Genomic DNA, 21,663 nt, shown 5'->3' with positions numbered 1-21,663 from the left:
TCACGACTAAGAAGTCACTCAAAACTGCTCAACTACATGGAAACTGAACAACCTACTCGTGAATGACTACTGGGTACATAACGAAATGAAGGCAGAAATAAAGATGTTCTTTGAAACCGATGAGAACAAAGATACAACAGAACAGAACCTCTGAGACACATTTAAAGCAGTGTGCAGAGGGAAATTTATAGCACCAAATGCCCACAAGAGAAAACAGGAAAGATCTAAAATTGACACCCGAACATCACAATTAAAAGAACTAGAGAAGCAAGAGCAAACACATTCAAAAGCTAGCAGAAGGCAAGAAATAACTAAGATCAGAGCAGAACTGAAGGAGATAGAGACACAAAAAACCCTTCAAAAAAATCAATGAATCCAGGAGCTGGTTTTTTGAAAAGATCAACAAAATTGATGGACCACTAGCAAGATTAATAAAGAAGAAAAGAGAGAAGAATCAAATAGATGCAATAAAAAAATGACAAAGGTGATATTGCCATCGATCCCACAGAACTACAGACTACCATCAGAGAATACCAGAAGCACCTCTACGCAAATAAACTAGAAAATCTAGAAGAAATGGATAAATTCCTGGACACACACACCCCCCCAAGACTAAACCAGGAAGAAGTTGAATCCCTGAATAGACCAATAATAGGCTCTGTAAATGAGGTAGTATTTAATAGCCTACCAACCAAAAAAAGTCCAGGACTAGATGTATTCACAGCCGAATTCTACCAGAGGTACAAAGAGGAGCTGGTACCATTCCTTCTGAAACTATTCCAATCAATAGAAAAAGAGGGAATCCTCCCTAACTTGTTTTATGAGACCAGTATCATCCTGATACCAAAGCCTGGCAGAGACACAACAAAAAAAAGAGAATTTTAGACCAATATCCCTGATGAACATTGATGCGAAAATCCTCAGTAAAATACTAGCAAACTGAATCCAGCAGCACATCAAAAAGCTTATCTGCCAAGATCAAGTGGGCTTCATCCTTTGATGCAAGGCTGGTTCAACATATGCAAACCAATAAACATAATCCATTATATAAACAGAACCAAAGACAAAAAACCACATGATTATCTCAATAGATGCAGAAAAGGCCTTTGACAAAATTCAACAGCCCTTCATGCTAAAAACTCTCAATAAACTAGGTATTGATGGGACATATCTCAAAATAATACGAGCTACTTATGACAAACCCACAGCCAATATCATACTGAATGGGCAAAACCCGGAAGCATTCCCTTTGAAAACTGCACAAGACAGGGATGCCCTCTCTCACCACTCCTATTCAACATAGTGTTGGAAGTTCTGGCCAGGGCAGTCAGGCAAGAGAAAGAAATAAAGGGTATTCAATTAGGAAAAGAGGAAGTCAAATTGTCCCTGTTTGCAGACGACATGATTGTATATTTGGAAAACCCCATTGTCTCAGCCCAAAATCTCCTTAAGCTGATAAGCAACTTCAGCAAAGTCTCAGGATACAAAATCAATGTGCAAAAATCACAAGCATTCCTATACACCAATAACAGACAAACAGAGAGCCAAATCAGGAGTGAACTCCCATTCACAATTGCTTCAAAGAGAATAAAATACCTAGGAATCCAACTAGCAAGGGATGTGAAGGACCTCTTCAAGGAGAACTACAAACCACTGCTCAACGAAATAAAAGAGGACACAAATAAATGGAAAAACATTCCATGCTCATGGATAGGAAGAATCAATACTGTGAAAATGGCCATACTGCCCAAGGTAATTTATAGATTCAATGCCATCCCCATAAAGCCACCAATGACTTTGTTCACAGAATTGGAAAAAACTACTTTAAAGTTCATATGGAATCAAGAAAGAGCCTGCATTGCCAAGACAATTCTAAGCCAAAAGAACAAAGCTGGAGGCATCACGCTACCTGACTTCAAACTATACTACAAGGCTACAGTAACCAAAACAGCATGGTACTGGTACCAAGACAGAGATACAGACCAATGGAACAGAATAGAGCCCTGAGAAATAATACCACACATCTACAACCATCTGATCCTTGACAAACCTGACAAAAACAAGCAATGGGGAAAGGATTCCCTATTTAATAAATGGTGCTGGGAAAACTGGCTAGCCATATGTAGAAAGCTGAAACTGGATCCCTTCCTTACACCTTATACAAAAATCAATTCAAGATGGATTAAAGACTTAAACGTTAGACCTAAAACCATAAAAACCCTAGAAGAAAACCTAGGCAATACCATTCAGGACATAGGCATGGGCAAGCACTTCATGTCTAAAACACCAAAAGCAATGGCAACAAAAGACAAAATTGACAAATGGGATCTAATTAAACTAAAGAGCTTCTGCACAGCAAAAGAAGCTATCATCAGAGTGAACAGGCAAGCTATAGAATAGGAGAAAATTTTTGCCATCTATCCATCTGACAAAGGGCTAATATCCAAAATCTACAAAGAACTTAAACAAATTTACAAGAAAAAAAAACCATCAAAAAGCGGGCGAAGGATATGAACAGACACTTCTCAAAAGAAGACATTTATGCAGCCAACCAACATATGAAAAAAAGCTCATCGCCACTGGTCATTAGAGAAATGCAAATCAAAACCACAATGAGATACCATCTCACACTAGTAGGAATGGCGATCATTAAAAAGTCAGGAAACAACAGGTGCTGGAGAGGATGTGGAGAAACAGGAACGCTTTTACACTGTTGGTGGAAGTGTAAATTAGTCCAACCATTGTGGAAAAGACAGTGTGGCGATTCCTCAAGGATCTAGAACTAGAAATACCATTTGCCCAAGCCATCCCATTACTGGGTATATACCCAAAGGATTATAAATCATGCTGCTATAAAGACACATGCACATGTATGTTTACTGCGGCACTATTCACAATAGCAAAGACTTGGAACCAACCCAAGTGTCCATCAATGATAGACTGGATTAAGAAAATGTGGCACATATACACCATGTAATACTATGCAGCCATAAAAAAGGATGAGTTCACATCCTTTGTAGGGATATAGATGAAGCTGGAATCCATCATTCTGAGCAAACTGTCGCAAGGACAGAAAGCCAAACACCACATGTTCTCACTCATAGGTGGGAACTGAACAATGAGAACTCTTGGACACAGGGTGGGGAACATCACACACTGGGGCCTTTGTGGGGTGGGGGGATGGGGGAGGGATAGCATTAGGAGATATACCTAATGTAAATGACGAGTTAATGGGAGCAGCACATCAACATGGCATATATATACATATGTAACAAACCTGCACGTTGTGCACATGTACCCTAGAACTTTAAGTATAATAATAATAATAAAACAAAAACAAAAGCAAAAACAAAACCCAAGCCCTTTCCCATCTAGGCTTTTAAATATTCTGTTTCCTCAGTCTGGAGTGCTCATTCCCTAACTGTTAACACTGACTTCAGCTCAGAGATCACCTCCTCAGAGAAGCTTTCCCAAACCCTTGATCTGAAGTAAACCCTCCTTTCCAGCCAGTCTGTTCCATAATCTTGTTTATTTCCTTCATAGTACTCATCGAGTTTCTTTGTTTGTTTGTTTTCTCTTGAGATGGAGTTTTGCTCTGTCACCCAGGCTGGAGTGCAGCGGCACAATCTTGGTTCACTGCAACCTCCGCCTCCCAGGTTCAAGCAATTCTCGAGCCTCAGCCTCCTGAGTAGCTGGGATTACAGGTGCATGCCACCATGCCCGGTTAATTTATGTATTTTCAGTAGAGATGGGGTTTCATCATGTTGGCCAGGCTGGTCTTGAACTCCTGACCTCAGGTGATCCACCCGCCTTGGCCTCCCCAAGTGCTAGGATTATAGGCGTGAGCCGCCACAACCAGCCAAGTTTTTTTTGTTTTGTTTTGTTTTTTAAACTGACTTTGTAAGCCAATGTTGGTGGCAACATTGATTAGAATAAATACATGTATTTATCTGTTTTACATATATTGTATGTGTTTCCCCACTTGAATGAAAGTACTATGAAGCCCTAGCCATTTTTGTTTGGGCCCCTGCTGAATCTCCAGCAGTTAGAACAGTGTCTGAAGCATGGTAGGTATCAAACAACATTGACTGAATGATTAAACGAATGAGTTTTAGGAGAAAACAACTTCTGCGCTGCCTTCTCCAGTATCCTTAAGCAATTATTTTTCAGGCTCATATAGAATCTTTTGCATTTAACTCAACTTTTATCCACTCAAATATTGTGTTAGGCACCTGACAGGTGCTAGGGCTCTGAGAAGAAGAGAACTGAGGCCCTTTCCTCACATACCTCAGCAACCTGCCCTACACTTGTGTTCGTGCCTCCCCTTAGGATACTGTGGATATGTTCTTCAAGAAGATGGGCTGGTCTTATTCATCGTTGCATCTTAGCCCCTAGGACAGATGCTCAGTAGACATTTGTATGAAAGAGGACAGAAATGAGCCTTGTAGCCTCAGATTTTTACAGAATGTGCAAAGAAGAGGAAGATTAAATGCAAATCTATGATTTGATTTTGCCCCTTCAGTCTGATAATGCTTGAGAAAACATTCTGTTACCTGTTAAACATGTGGAAAAGGACAAAAACACAGGTCCAGTACTTGTTGCAGGTGATGTGATATTAAAAGAGGACAGAAATAAAGCAAAACTGTTTTGTTTGTTTGTTTGTTTGAACAGCAGAACAGTAGTCATGAAAAGAAGTTACCAGACAGTGGAGTTAATCAAAATGAGAACAGTCCCCTGTCAATTGGAGCTACCCAGCAATACAAAGGGCTGCCTTGTCAGGGAACCTGTCCAAGCAGGGATGCTGACAATGGTCACGACCATGGAAGACCACAGGTTCTTCCTAAGGCCACAATTTTAAGATTCCCTTCTTCTGAACAAATCCACATACAGTGCATCCACTCAGCTCTTTTTACTTAAAACAGTTCAAAAAAATCTATGCTTAGTAACTACCAAAAAAGAGAATACTATTAGAGGATCCTAATTCAATCAACGTTGCCACCAACACTGGCTTAGAAGGAGTTACTATACTTTAGCCAGTGGTAGAAAGGACTGATACTATGGGTAACAATCAGGCAGGGGAGGATGGCCAGGAGCCATGTGCATATCATCTCTCCCTCCTTCTTTAAAATTATCAGGAATAAAAGCTTTCTGGGGCAAAATCAAGGTAAGGAAAGAGAAATTATGTTGATCAAGACAGTCATTCCTGAAAGCAGGCCAGGTACTGCGATGTCTACATTTGTCCTGCACATTGTATCACGGAGATTACTCACAAATAATTGCATGAGCGGGTCTCTTATGTATGGAGAGGTTAGTACATTACCCGCATAGCTTCTTGAATGTGGTCCTGTCGAATCAGTTCTGCTGAGCAGTCCATATACCACTTCAAACAGCGGATGAGCTCCCTGGGAAAGAGAACAGTTCCAGAAACCCCACTTTAATTCAAAAGTAATGCAGCTTGAAACGTTTGTAGCCCTGAATTAGGCAAATAGGAAATAATATTCTGCTGATGAGCTAGAAAGGAGTGATAGATCCATTACAGCTTTGGACTATTCAGGTCACCTGAGAACAAACAACACTCTTTGTCCATAGGAGTTGCCACATTTTAATCAGCAACTAAAATAACTTTTTCCCACTCTCTCTGACATACATTTCTTTTTGATTACAAGAAAGTTTCCGCCCAAGTCTGGGGAACATGGCGAAACCTTATCTCTACAAAAAAATAGAAAAATTAGCCAGGCATGGTGGTGCGCGCCTGTAGTCCCAGCTACTTAGGAGGCTGAATCAGGTGGATCAATTGAGCCCAGAAGGTAAAGGCTGCAGTGAGCCATGATTGTGCCACTGCACTCCAGCTTGGGCAACAGAACAATATCTCATCTGAAAAAAAAAAAAAAAGTTTTCCTAAAGACCTGGACTGGATGTGTATTTTTGTTTTGTCTTAAATTGCTAGGTTTTCAGAACATCTGACACCAGCTAGTAAATAGTAGACTCTGAATAAAAGTATGCAGTCCCAGGAGTCCCTGTTCACAACCCCTGCTCTATCTCATCTATCTTATTTCCTTAGGACTCAGTCATCTGAATGGAATGAGATTACTGGGTCAGAAGGTCTGCATATTTATATGGCAACAGAGCACAGAGGTCAGGAGTATACGCCATGGTCACATCTGGGGCCTATCAATATCTAGTTTTGTATCCTTGAATGAGTTATTTAATCCCCTGTGTCACGTTCTTTTCAATGAAAATATGGGGGAAATAGTACATCTCAAAGTTATCACAAATACTAATAGAAAGACGCATATAAAGCACATAGAACAGTCCACTCTCCAAAGTGACATCAAAGTATCAGAGTTTCAGTGACTCCACAGCCTTGCCACCACTGGGTTTTATTTATATTTTCAATAATTATGCTAATTCTGTATAAGAAAATGGTGATTTCTGGCTGGGCATGGTGGCTCACGCCTGTAATCTCAGCACTCTAGGAGGCTGAGGTGGGCGGATCACGAGGTCAGGAGTTTGAGACCAGTCTGGCCAACATAGTGAAACCCCATCTCTACTAAAAATACAAAAAAATTAGCTGGGTGTGGTGGTGTGCGCCTGTAATCCCGGCTACTTGGGAAGCTGAGGCAGAAGAATCGTGTGAACCCAGGAGGCGGAGGTTGCAGTGAGCCAAGATCAGGCCATTGCACTCCAGCCCAGGCGACAGTGCAAGACTCCGTCTCAAAAAAAAAAAAAAAAGAAAGAAAGAAAATGGTGATTTCTTATTGCTTTAATGGTCTTATTTTTTTCTTTGAGACAGACATTTGCTCTATCGCTCAGACTGGAGTGCAGTGACGCGACCTCAGCTCATTGTAACCTCCACCTCCAGGGTCCAAGCAATTCTTGTGTCTCAGCCCCCCAAGCAGCCGGGATTACAGGAAGGGGAGGATGCAGCACCATGCATGGCTGATTTTTGTATTTTTAGTAGAGACGGGATTTCACCATGTTGGCCAGGCTGGTCTCGAACTCCTAGCCTCAAGTGATCCACCCGCCTCAGCCTCCCAAAGTGCTGGGATTACAGGCATGAGCCACCATGCCTGGCTTGCTTTAATGGTCTTAGATAACCTGTGTTTCTCATATTTGTTTATTAGTTATATAATCTCTTTTATGGACTGTCTTTTTATATTCTTTGACATTTTTTTGTGGGTGCTATTTTAGCTATTCGAATGTTTCTCATGGAAAAACCAAGACATCTTTAGCAGCTTTACCTTCATTTCCTAGAAGTAGAATTATAGCAACTATGTAACAAACTATAGTTTGAAATATCAGCTGAAAGCCCACAGCTAACATCAAACATAATGGTAAAAGACTGAAAGCATTTCCTCTAAGATCAGAAATAAGATAAGAATCCTCACTTTTGACACTTTTATTCAACATAGCACTGGAAATCCTAGCCAGTGAAATTAGGCAAGAAAAAGAAATCAAAGACATTCAAATTGAAAAGGAAGAATAAAATGCTCTCTTTTCAAATGATATAATCTTATATGTAGAAAACCCTAAAGAATCCCCAAAAAAACCTGTTAGAACTAATAAATAAATTCAACAAAGTTGCAGGACACAAAATCAACACAAAAAATCAAATGCATTTCTATACGCTAAAAATGAACATTCTGAAGATGAAATTTAGACAATTCCATTCACAATAGCATCAAAAAGAATAAAATACTTAGGATACATTTAACTAAGGAGACAAAAGTTTTATACATGTTGCTTAAAGAAATAAAAGATAGCAATAAATGGAAATACGTCTTATATTCATGAATTATAAGGTTTAATATTGTTATTAAAGATGTAAATGCTACCCAAAGTGATCTACAGATTCAATGCAATCCCTAACACAATTCCAATGGCATTTTTTGCAGAAAAAAATATCCATCCTAATATGGAATCACAAGTGACCTGGAATAGCCAAAAGCATCTTGAAAAAGAGGAACAAAATTGCAGTCTCATACTTCCTGATTTCAAAACTTACCACAAAGCTACAGCAATCAAAACAATGTTGAATTAGCATAAAGACATATTTATAAAACAATGGGAAAAAATAGGCCAGAAGTAAAGCCTCACATATATGGTCAAGGGGCCAGGGTATCACCCTTTTGACAAGAATGCCAAGACCATTCAGTGGGGGAAAAGACAGCTTCAATAAATGGAACTGGGAAATTGGATATCCACATGCAAAAAGAATGAAGTCAGACACTTATCTTATACAATATACAAAAATTAACTCAAAATGGATCAAAGACCTAAATATAAGGGCTAGAATTATAAAACACTTAAAAGAAAAGATAGGTGAAAGCTTCATATTAGGCAATGATTTCTTGAAAATGACACCAAAAGCAAACCAACAACAAAAAATAAGGTGGACTACATAAAAATTTTAAAAACTTCTGTGTCTCAAAGGACACAATCAACAGAGTGAAAAGGCAACCAAGTGACTGGGAAAAATATTTATAAATCATGTAACTGATAAGGGGTTAATATCCAGAATATATAAAGAACTCCTATAACTCAACAATAAAACAAATAACCTCTTTTTAAAAAATGGGTGAAGGACTTGAATAGACATTTCTCAAAGGAAGATAATTAGGGAAACACAAATAAAAAACATAAAGAAATATCACTTTACACCCATTAGGGTGGCCACTATAAAAAAAAACCCAGAAAATAGCCTGGCCCTCGATGGCTCTGGAGGAAAGGTGAGTGAACTATTAAGAAGCAACTTGCTCTTACCAATGGCCTCTGGAACCCTGGCAGAAGGAGAGCCCTCAACCACCACAGATACTTGAGTTGGCAGGGAGAGCTGCTTAGAGAAGTGGTAGGGGTAGCAAACCAGATGATGTGGAGCCCAGGGGGTTTGGTGTGGGAGTGTCTGTAGTGGCGCACAGCCAGGGATGGCCATCCCCCTAGGCTCGACTTGCTCCCGTGGGAGACTTCAGTCCTAGGGGAACTGTTGGTCCTGAACTCTGCAGGGCGGTCTTGCCCATCAGATGGGGCTGGTCTATCCTGAGCACCCCTTGGTTGGCTGGCCTCTCCTAGGGCCCAAGTATGGCCATACCTGCTTGCAGGGCAGCCTCAGGTGACCTGGGGGCCCCACGTCATAGCTTCTACACAGACCATGCTTGATGGGGGAGAGCTCCACTGGGGCGACCCTATGCCACGCACCAGCCTGCATGCCCCCTCCCCATACTGCAGCTTCCCCAGGACCCACTGCAACTCTCCACAATGCTTTACTGGCTTGTGTCTGCACTGGCAGGTTTTGCTTTCCTTTTTCCATTAAAAAGTGGGCTAGCATGTAAGAGTGCAGCCTGTCCCCTGCTCCCACCACCATTGCAGATGGAGCCTTGGTGGGCACAGAGCCAGCCAGCCCCGTCCTTGTCAGTGCCCCACCCTTGCTCTAACACTGTGCAGAGAATAGCAGATCCTCCCCTATCCTGAGTGACCACTTCTGCTTGCAGGACACAGAGGAGGCACCCAGACCTTCAGTGTCCCAACCCTGAGCCATCACCACCTCTACCGTGACTGCGCAAAAGTTGCCAGTAGGGGCCCCAGCTCTGCCCAGCCATGTTGCCTCTACCACCTTGGTCAATGCCTGCAGGGAGGCAGGTACCCTGACACTGGCATCTGCTAGCACTCTGCCACAGGTGACTCTGCCACAGCTGCTGTACCCACTGCTGCTGGCACATGTGAACAGGGATAGATCCAGCTGTCACTGCAGTATGAAACACTTTGGTTTACACCACCCAGCCAAAGTGGAATGGCCAGCAGTCTGGGAGCATCTCGGTCTACCCAGTACAGTGGATTCCTAACCTTAAGGAGCCAGAGAACAAAGCTGGGGCCCAATACCAGTCCCCAAGTTGTGTTAGAGTGCACAGTCCAGGAGTTGAGAGCTGAGCACTGTCCCCTAAAATGTTCCAGAAATGAATCCAGCTGGCTGAATCCACCTTATACCACAATCAAACATTCAAGGTCATCAAACAGGATAAAAGGGAAAAAAACCCATCCAAAGGACAGCAACCTCGAAGATTGAAGAGTGACAAGCCCACAAAGATGAAAAAGAACCAGCACAAGGACCCTGGCAACTCAAAAAGCCTTCTTTCCTCCAAATGACTGCATCACCTCTCCAGCAAGGGTTCTGAACTGGGCTGAGAGGGCTGAAATGACAGAAATAGAATTCAGAATATGGATAGGAATAATGATCATTGAGCTACAGGAGTACACTGAAAGCTAATCCAAGGAAGCTAAAAATCATGATAAAACAATGCAGGAGCTGACAGACAAAATAGTTAGTATAGAAAAGAATGTAACTGACCTGACAGAGCTGAAAAACACTCTACAGGAATTTCAGAATGCAATTGCAAGTATTAACAGCAGAATAGACCAAGTTCGGGAAAGAATCTCAGAGCTTGAAGACTGGCCTTCTGAAATATGACAGTCAGACAAGAACAGAGAAAAAAGAATGAAAATGAATGAACAAAACCTCCGAGGAATATGGGATTATGTAAAGAGACCAAATCTACAACTCACTGGTGTCCTTAAAATAGATGGGGAGAATGGAACCAACTTAGAAAACATATTTCAGGATATCATCCATGAAGACTTCCCCAACCTAGCTAGAAAGGGCAATATTCAAATTCAGGAAATGCGGAGAACCCCAGTAAAATACTTCACAAGAAGATCATCTCCAAGACACATATTCATCAGATTCTCCAAGGTCAAAATGAAAGAAAAAATGTTAAAGGCATTTAGAGAGAAGGATCAGGTCACCTACAAAGGGAAGCCCATGAGACTAAAAGTGGATCTCTCAGTAGAAACAAGCAAGAAGAGACTGGGGGCCAATATTCAACATTCTTAAAGAAAAGAAATTCCAATAAATAATTTCATAACCAGCCAAACTAAGCTTCATAAGCGAAGGAGAAATAAGATCCTTTTCAGACAACCAAATGCTGAGGGAATTTGTTACCACCAGACCTGCCTTACAAGAGCTCCTGAAGGAAGCACTAAATATGCAAAGAAAAGACCAATACCAGCCATGACAAAAACACACAAGTACACAGACCAGTGACATTACAAAGCAACTACATAAACAAGTCTGCAAAATAACCAGCTAACATCATAACAGGATCAAATCCACACATATCAATACTAACTTTGAATATAAATGGACAAAATTTCCCAATTAAAAGGCATAGAGTGGCAAGATGGATAAAGAACCAAGACCCATTCGTAAGCTGTCTTCAAAGAGACCCATCTCACATGCAGTGACACAGATAGGCTCAAAATAAACGGATGGAGAAAAATCTACCTAGCAAAGGGAAAACAGAAAAATAGTAGGGGTTGCAATCCTGATTTCAAACAAAACAGATTTCAAACCAACAAAGATTACAAAAGACAAAGAAGGGTATTACATAATGTTGAAGAGTTCAACAAGAAGACCTAACTCTCTTAAGTATATATGCACCCAACACAGGAGCATCTAGATTCATAAAGCAAGTTCTTAGAGACCTTCAAAGAGACTTAAGACTCCTACACAATAATAGAGGGAGACTTCAACACCACACTGACAGTATTAGACAGATCATCAAGACAGAAAATTAACAAAGATATCAGGACCTAACTCAGCACTAGATCAAATGGACCTGACAGACATCTACAGAACACTCCACTCAAAAGCAAGAGAACATACATTTGTCTCATTGCCACATGGCACATAGTCTAAAATTGACCACATAATTGGGACACAAAACACTCCTCAGCAAAATCACTGAAATCATACTCTCTCAGACCACAGCACAATCAAATTAGAAATCAAGACTAAGAAATTCACTCAAAACCATAAAATTACATGGAAATGCAATAACTTGCTCCTGAATAACTTCTGGGTAAATAATGAAATTAAGGCAGAAATCAACAAGTTCTTTGAAACTAATTAGAATAAAGATACAGCATACCAGAATCTCTGGGACACAGGTAAGGCATTGTTAAGTGGGAAATTTATAGCACTGAATGCCCGAATCAAAAAGTTAGAAAGATCTCAGTTTAACAGCCTAACATCACAACTAAAAGAACTAGAGAACTAAGAGCAAACCAATTCCTAAACTAGCAGAAGACATGAAATAACCAAAATCAGAATTGAACCAAAGGAGATTGAGACACAAAAAACCATTCAAAAGATCAATGAATCCAGGATGATTTTTTGAAAACAGTTAATAGATAGACTGCTAGCTAGACTAATAAAGAAGAAAAAAGAGAATATTCTAATAAATACAATCAGAAATGAAAAGGGGGATATTCCCTTTGACCCCACAGAAATACAAATAACCATCAGAGAATATTATGAACATCTTTATGCACATAAACTAAAAAATCTAGAATAAATAAATAAATTCATGGACACAAACACTCTCCCAAGAGTGAACCAAGAAGAAATGGAATCCCCAAACAGACCAATAATAAACTGTGAACTTGAGTCAGTAACAGCCTACCAACCAAAAAAAAAAAAAAAAAAAAAAAAGAAGCCCAGGACCAGACAGATTCACAGTCAAATTGTACCAAATGCACAAAGAAATGAGGCCAGTGGCTGGGCACAGTGGCTTACACCTGTAATCCCAGCACTTTGGGAGGCTGAGGCAGGTCAGCAGATGGAGACCAGCCTGGCCAACATGGTGAAACCCCATCTCTACTCAAAATACAAAAATTAGCCAGGTGTGGTGGCATATGCCTGCAGTCCCAGCTACTCAGGAGGCTGAGGCAGAAGGATCGCTTGAACCCAGGAGGCGCAGGTTACAGTGAGCCAAGATTGCGCCACTCTACTCCATCCTAGGTGACAGAGTGAGACTCTGTCTCTAAATAAATAAATAAATAAATAAATAAATAAATAAAAAGTAGGCTTTATCTTTGGGGTACAAGATACCATCCTGCACCGGCCAGAATGGCTATGATTAAAATGTCAAAAAATAACAGATGCTGGCAAGGTTGCAAAGAAAAATGAATGCTTATATACTGTTGATGGTAGTGTAAATTAGTTCAACCATTGTGGAAAGCAGTGTGGCAATTTCTCAAAGACGTAAAAACAGAACTACCATTTGACCCAGCAATCCCAATACTGTATATAAACCCAAAGTAATATAAATTGTTCTACCATAAAGACACATGCTTGCATAGGTTCATTGCAGCACTGTTCACAATGGCAAAGACATGGAATCAAGCTAAATGCCTATCAATGGTAGACTGGATAAAGAAAATGTGGTACATATATACCATGGAATACTATACAGCCATAAAAAAGAATGAGATCATGTCTTTTGCAGAAACATGGATGAAGCTGGAGACCATCATCCTTAGCAAACTAACACAGCAACAGAAAACCAAATACCACATGTTCTCACTTATAAGTAGGAGCTACATGACGAGAATGCATGGACACATAGAGGTGAACAAAACACACTGAGGCCTATCAGAGGGTAGAGGGTAGGAGGACGGAGAGGATCAGGAAAAATAACTAATGGGTACTAGGCTTAATACCTAGGTGATGAAATAATCTATACAACAAACCTCCATGACACAAATTTACCTATATAACAAACCTGCACATGTACCCCTGAACTTAAAATAAAATTTAAAAACAAACAAAAATACCCAGCCAGGCGCGGTGGCTCACGCCTGTAATCCCAGCACTTTGGGAGGCCAAGGCAGGTGGATCACGAGGTCAGGAGACCAAGACCATCCTGGCTAACATGGTGAAACCCTGACTCTACTAAAAATACAAAAAATTAGCCAGGTGTGGTGGTGGGCACCTGCAGTCCCAGCTACTCAGGAGGCTGAGGGAGGAGAATGGTGTGAACCCGGGAGGCAGAGCTTGCAGTGAGCCAAGATCGCGCCACTGCACTCCAGCCTGGGTGACAGAGCAAGACTCCATCTCAAAAAAAAAAAAAAAAAAAAAAAAAAAAAGTGGTAAATATATACAATGGAACATTATTCAGTTTTTGAAAGGAATGAAATTCTGACCCATGCTAAAACATGGATGAGCCTTGAAGACATTATGCTGAGTGAAATAAGCTACTCACAAAAGGACAAATACTGTGATTACACTTACATGAGGTACCTAGAGTAGTCAAATTCATAGAGACAGAAAGTAGAATAGAATGGTGGGTGCCAGGGGATAAGGGAGGGGAGAATGGGGAGTTATTTTTAATGATTACAATATTTCAGTTTTGTAACAGGAAAAGAGTTTTGGAGATGGACAGAGTTCTGGTGATGGTTGTACAATGATGTGAATGTACTTAAAGTCACTGAACCCTACACTCAGAAAATGGTTAAGATGGTCAATTTTGTGTTATGTGTATTTTATCACAATTAAAAATATAAAATTTTTAAAAAGTCAGCTGAACTTTATTTAAATGCTGGTTGCAGCTAAACTTTTTTAAAGCCTATATTTCTACTCAAACATGAGTCCTAATGATGATACCAAATGGAACTTACTTGTATGCCAGAGCTCCAGCAAAGTGCTTCTGGATATACGTGTCCATCACAGGTCTAAAGTGAAAATACTTGATGTCTCGGAGCAGGTTGATGATGAACACCTGGGAGATATGGAGAGTAAGCCATCAGGGTTCACTGGAGGCCTCAGATCTATCCCCAGCAGGAAACAGAGTCTTCCTTCTCCAAATAATGGCAAATTGTCAGTGCTGTCCTCTAGCATTCCCCATGGGTAGTGAATGTAAGATTTCCATTCTGTGTCTGTATTTCTGTCTTGTCTTTTCTCTAACACCCCAGCCTCCTAATTCAGACCTGGGCTCACCAGTCTCTTCCTGTATTTACTGTGAGCCTCTCCCTTCACAATATTGCTGGGTGGTACAATACAGATCAGGGAAAGGCAAAACAATATGCGTGTAGATGGCATAAACAATAAGGTATTCCCAAAAACGTGGAAAAGAGAGGAAAAAAAGCTTGTCCTCTGAGCCAAATCAGCCTATGAAACTCTGTATCCTTCAGAAATGGGGCTGGTGGACAGGCAAATTAGGAAGAAGAAGAGCCGGAGGGGCAAACTATGCAAGTACTCATTGCAACTCTCACCTCTGCTCCCCATCTATGAGAGTATCTGGCTCTTCTTGAATGTATGGCTCTCTGTGGGACTGGATATATTAGGCGAAATGCACTAAACATTCAAATCACTGTCCATTTTCATTAACCAACCTTCTGAGACTCTAGTTCTGAAACAACTGCATAGATTCTGGACTTGCACAGGTCTCTAGAGACCAGCATGGGTAAGTCTCTGCTTTTCATGATGGTTATATCCTACTTTGTAAGTGAAAAAATGAGCCATCTGATTTCTTGTATTACTCTCTGGGTTTCTGACCTCATGGAGGTCACTATTTCACGGGCCAGGCATACTGCAACAGTGATGAGATGGAAGATCCAGAAACTATTAAGCCAAAGTCTGGACTTGATTGTGTTGGATTCTTCAAGTTTGATCTGCCTGGTTGGTTGCTTGGTCTTCCTTGGGTGACACTCCTTAGTCCCTTTTCTACTGGAAACATCTATATTTTGTGCTGATTCACTCTAATAAATTGCTTCCCTTAAATTTTCTGAAATATATGACAGGAATAATTAATAAAAGTAAAGAGTCAGGAAGGTGACTTACCAGAGACTGAAAAACCAACAGGCCATACTTCTCTGTATTATCATCCAAAATCACAAAGAGTGTATCTAAGATGTCCTGCAGAAACTGAAACAACATAAAAAGCAGAGGGCTCAGGTCTCAGGACCTTACACGCACAAACTTCCATAAACCAATGAATTTAACTTCCAATAAAAAAGTGAAAGATCTCTTAGGATCTCAAAATACCACTTAAAAATCATCTAGTACCCTGACCCTCCACCCAGCTAAGTGATAACTAGGTGCACTTGAGGTGTTGCCTTATAGCCCAAAGGGCCCCAAGAAAGACTTAGAGAGGCTCTTCCTGTTGGGTGAGTGATACATTTCTAAGGAAGGGGCAATGACCTAAAAACCATAGGACACCTATGCAGAATAGCAATTTTGATATAAAAACAATCTAAGTGATACTGATGCCAAATTTATTTTGAGAAAAAGAGCTTACTGGTATCCCCAAAAGTTCAGTAGTCTCTCGCTCTCTACTGTGGCCTAACAATATAGAGTATATTTGATAAGGGTGTGGCAAGTTAGGCTTTACCTACAGACACTATTTTTTGGTCTAAGAATTAGTATTACAGAAGAAGGGAGAATGCAGTCAATGAGGGCTGTCAATGGGGGTAAAAAATGTGGCAGTATTTTTGTTGTTGTTTGAACATGTGCCTATTTCTGAGATGCAAAAACAAAGGAAGAGAATAATAAATATTGATGGACACTTGCAGCCTTCAAAAATCAAGTCTATCCTCCCTCCAGTTTAAAAGATACAATGTTTACAATTCATTTCTGAAAAATATGAGGTAGAAGGTATAAATAGGGGTAATAATGATGGGTCAAGACTGGCCATGGGTTAATGGTCTTTGGGGCTGGGTCAGAGATACATCTAAGGTTCTTTATACTATTCTGTATACTTCTGCATATGCTTGAAATCTTCCAATAAGAAGTAAAAAATATTTCAAAATGCTATCACATTCTCTTTACATTCTCTTCTAGCTAGCTGGAGACAAATTATTGATGCTAAAACTAGATATGCTGGTAGGATGTTCTCTTCTCAGGAATATAAAAGCTCACCCTTGAAAAGACAACAGACTTCTTAATACCTCGTTTACTGGTTGATGTTTTCAATATTCTTAGAAGGAAAATATGAGTATGAATTTATCTTAAGTTTCAAAACTAGCATTAGATTGCTTTGAAGAGTTAAAAAATTTTTATGATAATCTGATCACATAATTAAAACAAAATTCATACATCAACTTCATGAAAGTACACAGTGGTACACAGACTTTAAAACTGTTCCTGACTTGGAAACACTGTGTTGTGTATTATTGAGTTAATGGAGCTGTGAAAGCAAAGTTAGGTGGTGCATTTGTGCTAATTCATTTGACGCTTGTGATGGCAAAGCTAAGAATGTTCATTATGGACAGGATGCCTTCTCCAGATTTAATCTCTAGCCTACATTCCATTACTCTTGCTGATAACCAAAAATACTTCCATTTTCCTCAGTAGAATTCAGTCCACTGTGTAGGATTCACCTGATGGGCTTTCACCACCAGGAAGTGCCTGGGGTTTTTATTGAGCTAAGGGGAAACACTCTGCCCAGAAAAGCCCTATGAAGGCAACTGGGGACTGGCAGTGTTGATGTCAGCCTGCTAAAGCCATTAGATAGGAAATGTCACAAAGGTACTTGGAGAAGGCAGTTAACATAGGGGTAAGGAAGGAAGGTATTATGGACTCCAAGTGAGAGACTAGACAAAATCAGCAGGTACAAGTTAATGAGCAGTATTTAGAGTTCTTAAAATCAGGAGAGTAGAGCCAGAAAGATATCAGGCTTAAATATAGTTTTTAAAAGTTAATAAACTGATATGTTATATACCTTTTTAAAAAAGGAGCTAACAAAAAAAATCCCAAAGTATGATTTCTTGAGTATGACCCCCAAAGCAAAGGCAACAAAAACAAAAACTGATACAGAAAACAGACAACTCATGGAATGGGAGAAAATATTTCCAAACCATGTATCTCTGATAAGGGACTAATATCCAAAATGTATAAGGAACTCAAACAACTCACTAGCAAGAAAACAACGCAATCAAAAAGATGGGAAAAAGGACCTAAGTAGACATTTCTCAAAAGAAGATACACAAATGGCCAACAAATATATGAAAAAATGCTCATCATCACTAATCATCAGGGAAATGCAAATTGAAACCACAATGAGATGTCACCTCATCCCAGTTGGGAGAGCTATTACCAAAAGATAAAACATAACAAGTGTTGGTGAGGATGTGGAGAAAAAGGAATTCTTATGCACTGTTGATGAGAATGTAAATTAATACAGCCATTATGAAAAACAGTATAGAGGTTTCTCAGAAAACTAAAAATAGTATTACCATATAAGCCAGCAATCCCACTACTGGGTATATGTCCAAAGAAATTGAAATCAGTATGCTGAAGATGTCTTGGACATCTTCAGAACATGGGAGAGGTCTGCACTTCCATGTTCACTGCAAAATTGTTAATAGCTAAGATACGGAAACAATCTAGGTGTTGATCAGCAGATGAATGGATTAAGAAAATGCAGTATATGTTAAAAAAGCCAGTAGCTTTTCTCTACACCAACAACGTTCAAGCTGAAAGCCAAATCAAGAATGCAATTGCGTTTACAGTAGCCATACACAAAAAATACCTAGGAATACATCTAACCAAAGTGTTGAAAGACCTCTACAAGCATAACTACAGAATACTGCTGAAAGAGGATGGGCATGGTGGCTCAGGCCTGAAATTCCAGCACTTTGGGAGGCCGAGATGGGAGGATCACTTTAGGTCAGGAGTTCAAGACCAGCCTGACTAACACGGTGAAACCTTGTCTCTACTAAAAATACAAAAAAAATTAGCCAGGCGTGGTGGCACATGCCTGTAATCCCAGTTACTTGGGAGACTGAGGCAGGAGAATCACTTGAATCTGGGAGGCAGAGGTTGCAGTGAGTCGAGATCACGCCATTGTACTCCAGCCTGGGCGACAGAGGAAGACTCCATCTCAAATAAATAAATAAATAAATAAATAAATAGATAGATAGATAGAAAGAAAGAATACTGCTGAAAGAAATAATAAATGACACAAACAAATGGAAAAACATTCCGTGCTCATGGGTTGGAAGAATCGATATTGTTAAAATGGCCATACTGCCCAAAGCAATCTATAGATTCAACACTATTCCTATCAAACTACCAACATAATTTTTCCCAGAATTAGAAGAAACTATTCTAAAATTAATACAGAACTGAAAAAGAGCTCAAATAGCCAAAGCAAGCCTTGGCAAAAAGAACAAAGCTGCAGGCATCACATCACCCCATTTCAAACTATACTACAAGGCTACAGTACCAAAAATGCATCATACTGGTATAAAAACAGACACACAGACCAATGGAACACAACAGAGAGCCTCAAAATAAAATGGCCTACCTACAGCCATCTGATCTTTGACAAAATCAACAAAAATAACAATAGGGACAGGACTCCATACTCAATAAATGGTGCTAGCAGCAAAAGAAATATCAGTGGAGTAAACAGACAACCCTCACAGTGTGAGAAAATATTTGCAAACCATGCATGCAACAAATGATTAGTATCCAGAATCTACAAGGAGCTCAAACAAATCAGCAAAAAACCACAAATAATCCCATCAAAAAGTGGACAAAGGACACGAATAGACATTTCTCAAAAGAAGATATACAAACAGCCAACAAACATATGAAAAAATGTTCTCCATCATTAATCATCAGGGAAACGCAAATTAAAACCACAATGAAATACCACCTTACTCCTGCAAGAATGGCCATAATTGAAAAGTCAAAAAACAACAGAAGTGGGTGTGGATGTGGTGAAAAGGGAATACTTTTATACTGCTGGTGGGAATGCAAATTAGTACAACCACTATGGAAAACAGTATGGTGATTCCTTAAAGAACTAAAAGTAGATCTACCATTCAATCCAGCAATTCCACTACTAGGAATCTACCCAAAGGAAAAGAAGCCATTACATGAAAAGGATACACGCACATGCATATTTATGGCAGCACAATTCGCATCTGCAAGGATATGGAACCAACCATTAGGAAGGTAGTGAGGGATAAAAGACAACATATTGGGACAGTGTACACTGCTTAGGTGATAGGTGCACCAAAACCTCAGAATTCACAAATAAAGAACTCATCCATGTAACCAAAAACCACCTGTATCCCAATAACTATAAAAAAAAAAACATAAAAAAGAGAGTGTAACAATTGGCAAAAAATGAATGGTGCTGAGATAGCTGGCTAGAAGCAGTTAAGGTAGAGGTAAGAACATTCTTCCTCAGGCACTATATTTACATTGTGTGGAAATTAACAATTTCCTTCCCACTGACATGCTGCAGCTAGTACATTATTCATGCTGAAGAATGAAACTGGACCCCTACTTTCACTATGAACAAAAATGAACTCAAGACGGATTCAAGATTTAAGTGTAAGATCTCAAACTATAAGAATCCTAGAAGAAAACCTAGGAAACACCATTCTGGACATTGGCCTTAGGAAATCATTTATCACTAAGTCCTCAAAAGCAATTGCAACAAAAACAATTGACAAATGGGACTTTAATTAAACTAAAGAGTTTCTGCCTAGCAAAAGAAACTATCAACAGAGTAAACAGACAACCTACAGAATGGGAGAAAATATTTGCAAACTATGCATCTGACAAACGACTAATATCCAGAATATATAAGGAACTCAAACAACTCAACAAGCAAAAAACAATTCCATTAAAAAGTGAGCAGAAGACATGAACAGACACTTCTCAAAAGAAGACATACAATAAAGTGGCCAATAAACATATAAAAATGCTGATTATCACTAATCATCAGAGAACTGCAAATCAAAACCACAGTGAGATACTATCTCACAACAGTCAGAGTGACTATTACAATGTCAAAAAGCCTGGGTGTGGTGGCTCACTTCTGTAATCCCAGCACTTTGGGAGGCTGAGGCAGGCGGATCACTTGAGGTCAGGAGTTGGAGACCAGCCTGGCCAACATGGCAAACTGTCTCTACTAAAAATATGAAAATTAGCCAGGCATGGTGGCACATGCCTGTAATACCAGCTACTTGGGAGGCTGAGGTAGGAGAATCACTTGAACCCAGGAGGCGGAGGTTGCAGTGAGCCAAGATCATGCCACTGCACTCCAGCCTGAGCAACAGGGCAAGACTCCGTCTCAAAAAAAAAAAAAAAGTCAAAAAATAACAGATGCTGGCGAAGCTGCAGAGAAAAGGGAACTCTTATACCTTGTTGGTGGGAATGTAAATTAGTTTAGCTCCTGTGGGAAGCAGTTTGGAGATTTATAAAAAAAACTTAGAACTAACATTTGACCCAGCAATCTTATTACTGTGTATATATCCAAAAGAAAAAAAAAATCATTCTACCAAAAAGACCCATGCACTCAAATGTTCATCACGGTATTATTCACAATAACATAAGACATGGAATCAATCTAGGTGCCCATCAACAGTGAACTGGATAAAGGAAATGTGGTACATAGGTCAGGCGCGGTGGCTCATGCCTGTAATCCCAGCACTTTGGGAGGCCAAGGCGGGTGGATCACGAGGTCAAGGGATCGAGACCATCCTGGCCAACATGGTGAAATCTCATCTCTACTAAAAATACAAAAATTTGCTGGGCGTGGTGGCACGCACCTGTAGTCCTAGCTACTCTGGAGCCTGAGGCAGGAGAATCGCTTGAACCGGGCAGGCAGAGGTTGCAGTGAGCCGAGATTGCGCCACTGCACTCCAGCCTGGCAACAGAGTGAGACTCTGTCTCAAAAAAACAAAACAAAACAACAACAACAACAAAAGACTATGTGGTACATGTACACCATGGAATACCATGCAGATAAAAAAGAAGAAAATCACGTCCTTTGCAGCAACATGGATGCAGCTGGAGCTCATTATTCTACA

General features: G+C 40.0%; 1 protein-coding gene across 6 annotated transcripts in view; it reads right to left on the bottom strand.

The window, feature by feature from the left end:
- The window catches only part of DOCK3 (dedicator of cytokinesis 3), a 699,272-nt gene that overhangs the window by 127,673 nt on the left and 549,936 nt on the right, over positions 1-21,663 (bottom strand). For all 6 annotated transcript variants that reach the window (XM_031009748.3, XM_031009752.3, XM_031009749.3 and 3 more), the window contains exons 20-22: positions 15,674-15,757; positions 14,512-14,612; positions 5,321-5,402 (exon numbers count right to left, since the gene is read on the bottom strand). In XM_031009748.3, the coding sequence (XP_030865608.3) occupies positions 5,321-5,402; positions 14,512-14,612; positions 15,674-15,757 (267 nt within the window). The remainder of the gene's footprint in view (positions 1-5,320; positions 5,403-14,511; positions 14,613-15,673; positions 15,758-21,663) is intronic.

Source organism: Gorilla gorilla, chromosome 2, assembly GCF_029281585.2.
Source record: "Gorilla gorilla gorilla isolate KB3781 chromosome 2, NHGRI_mGorGor1-v2.1_pri, whole genome shotgun sequence".
Classification (NCBI taxonomy): domain Eukaryota; kingdom Metazoa; phylum Chordata; class Mammalia; order Primates; family Hominidae; genus Gorilla; species Gorilla gorilla.
The sequence above is the reverse complement of the archived record's forward strand: the minus strand, read 5'-3'. Positions and strand labels throughout refer to the sequence as shown.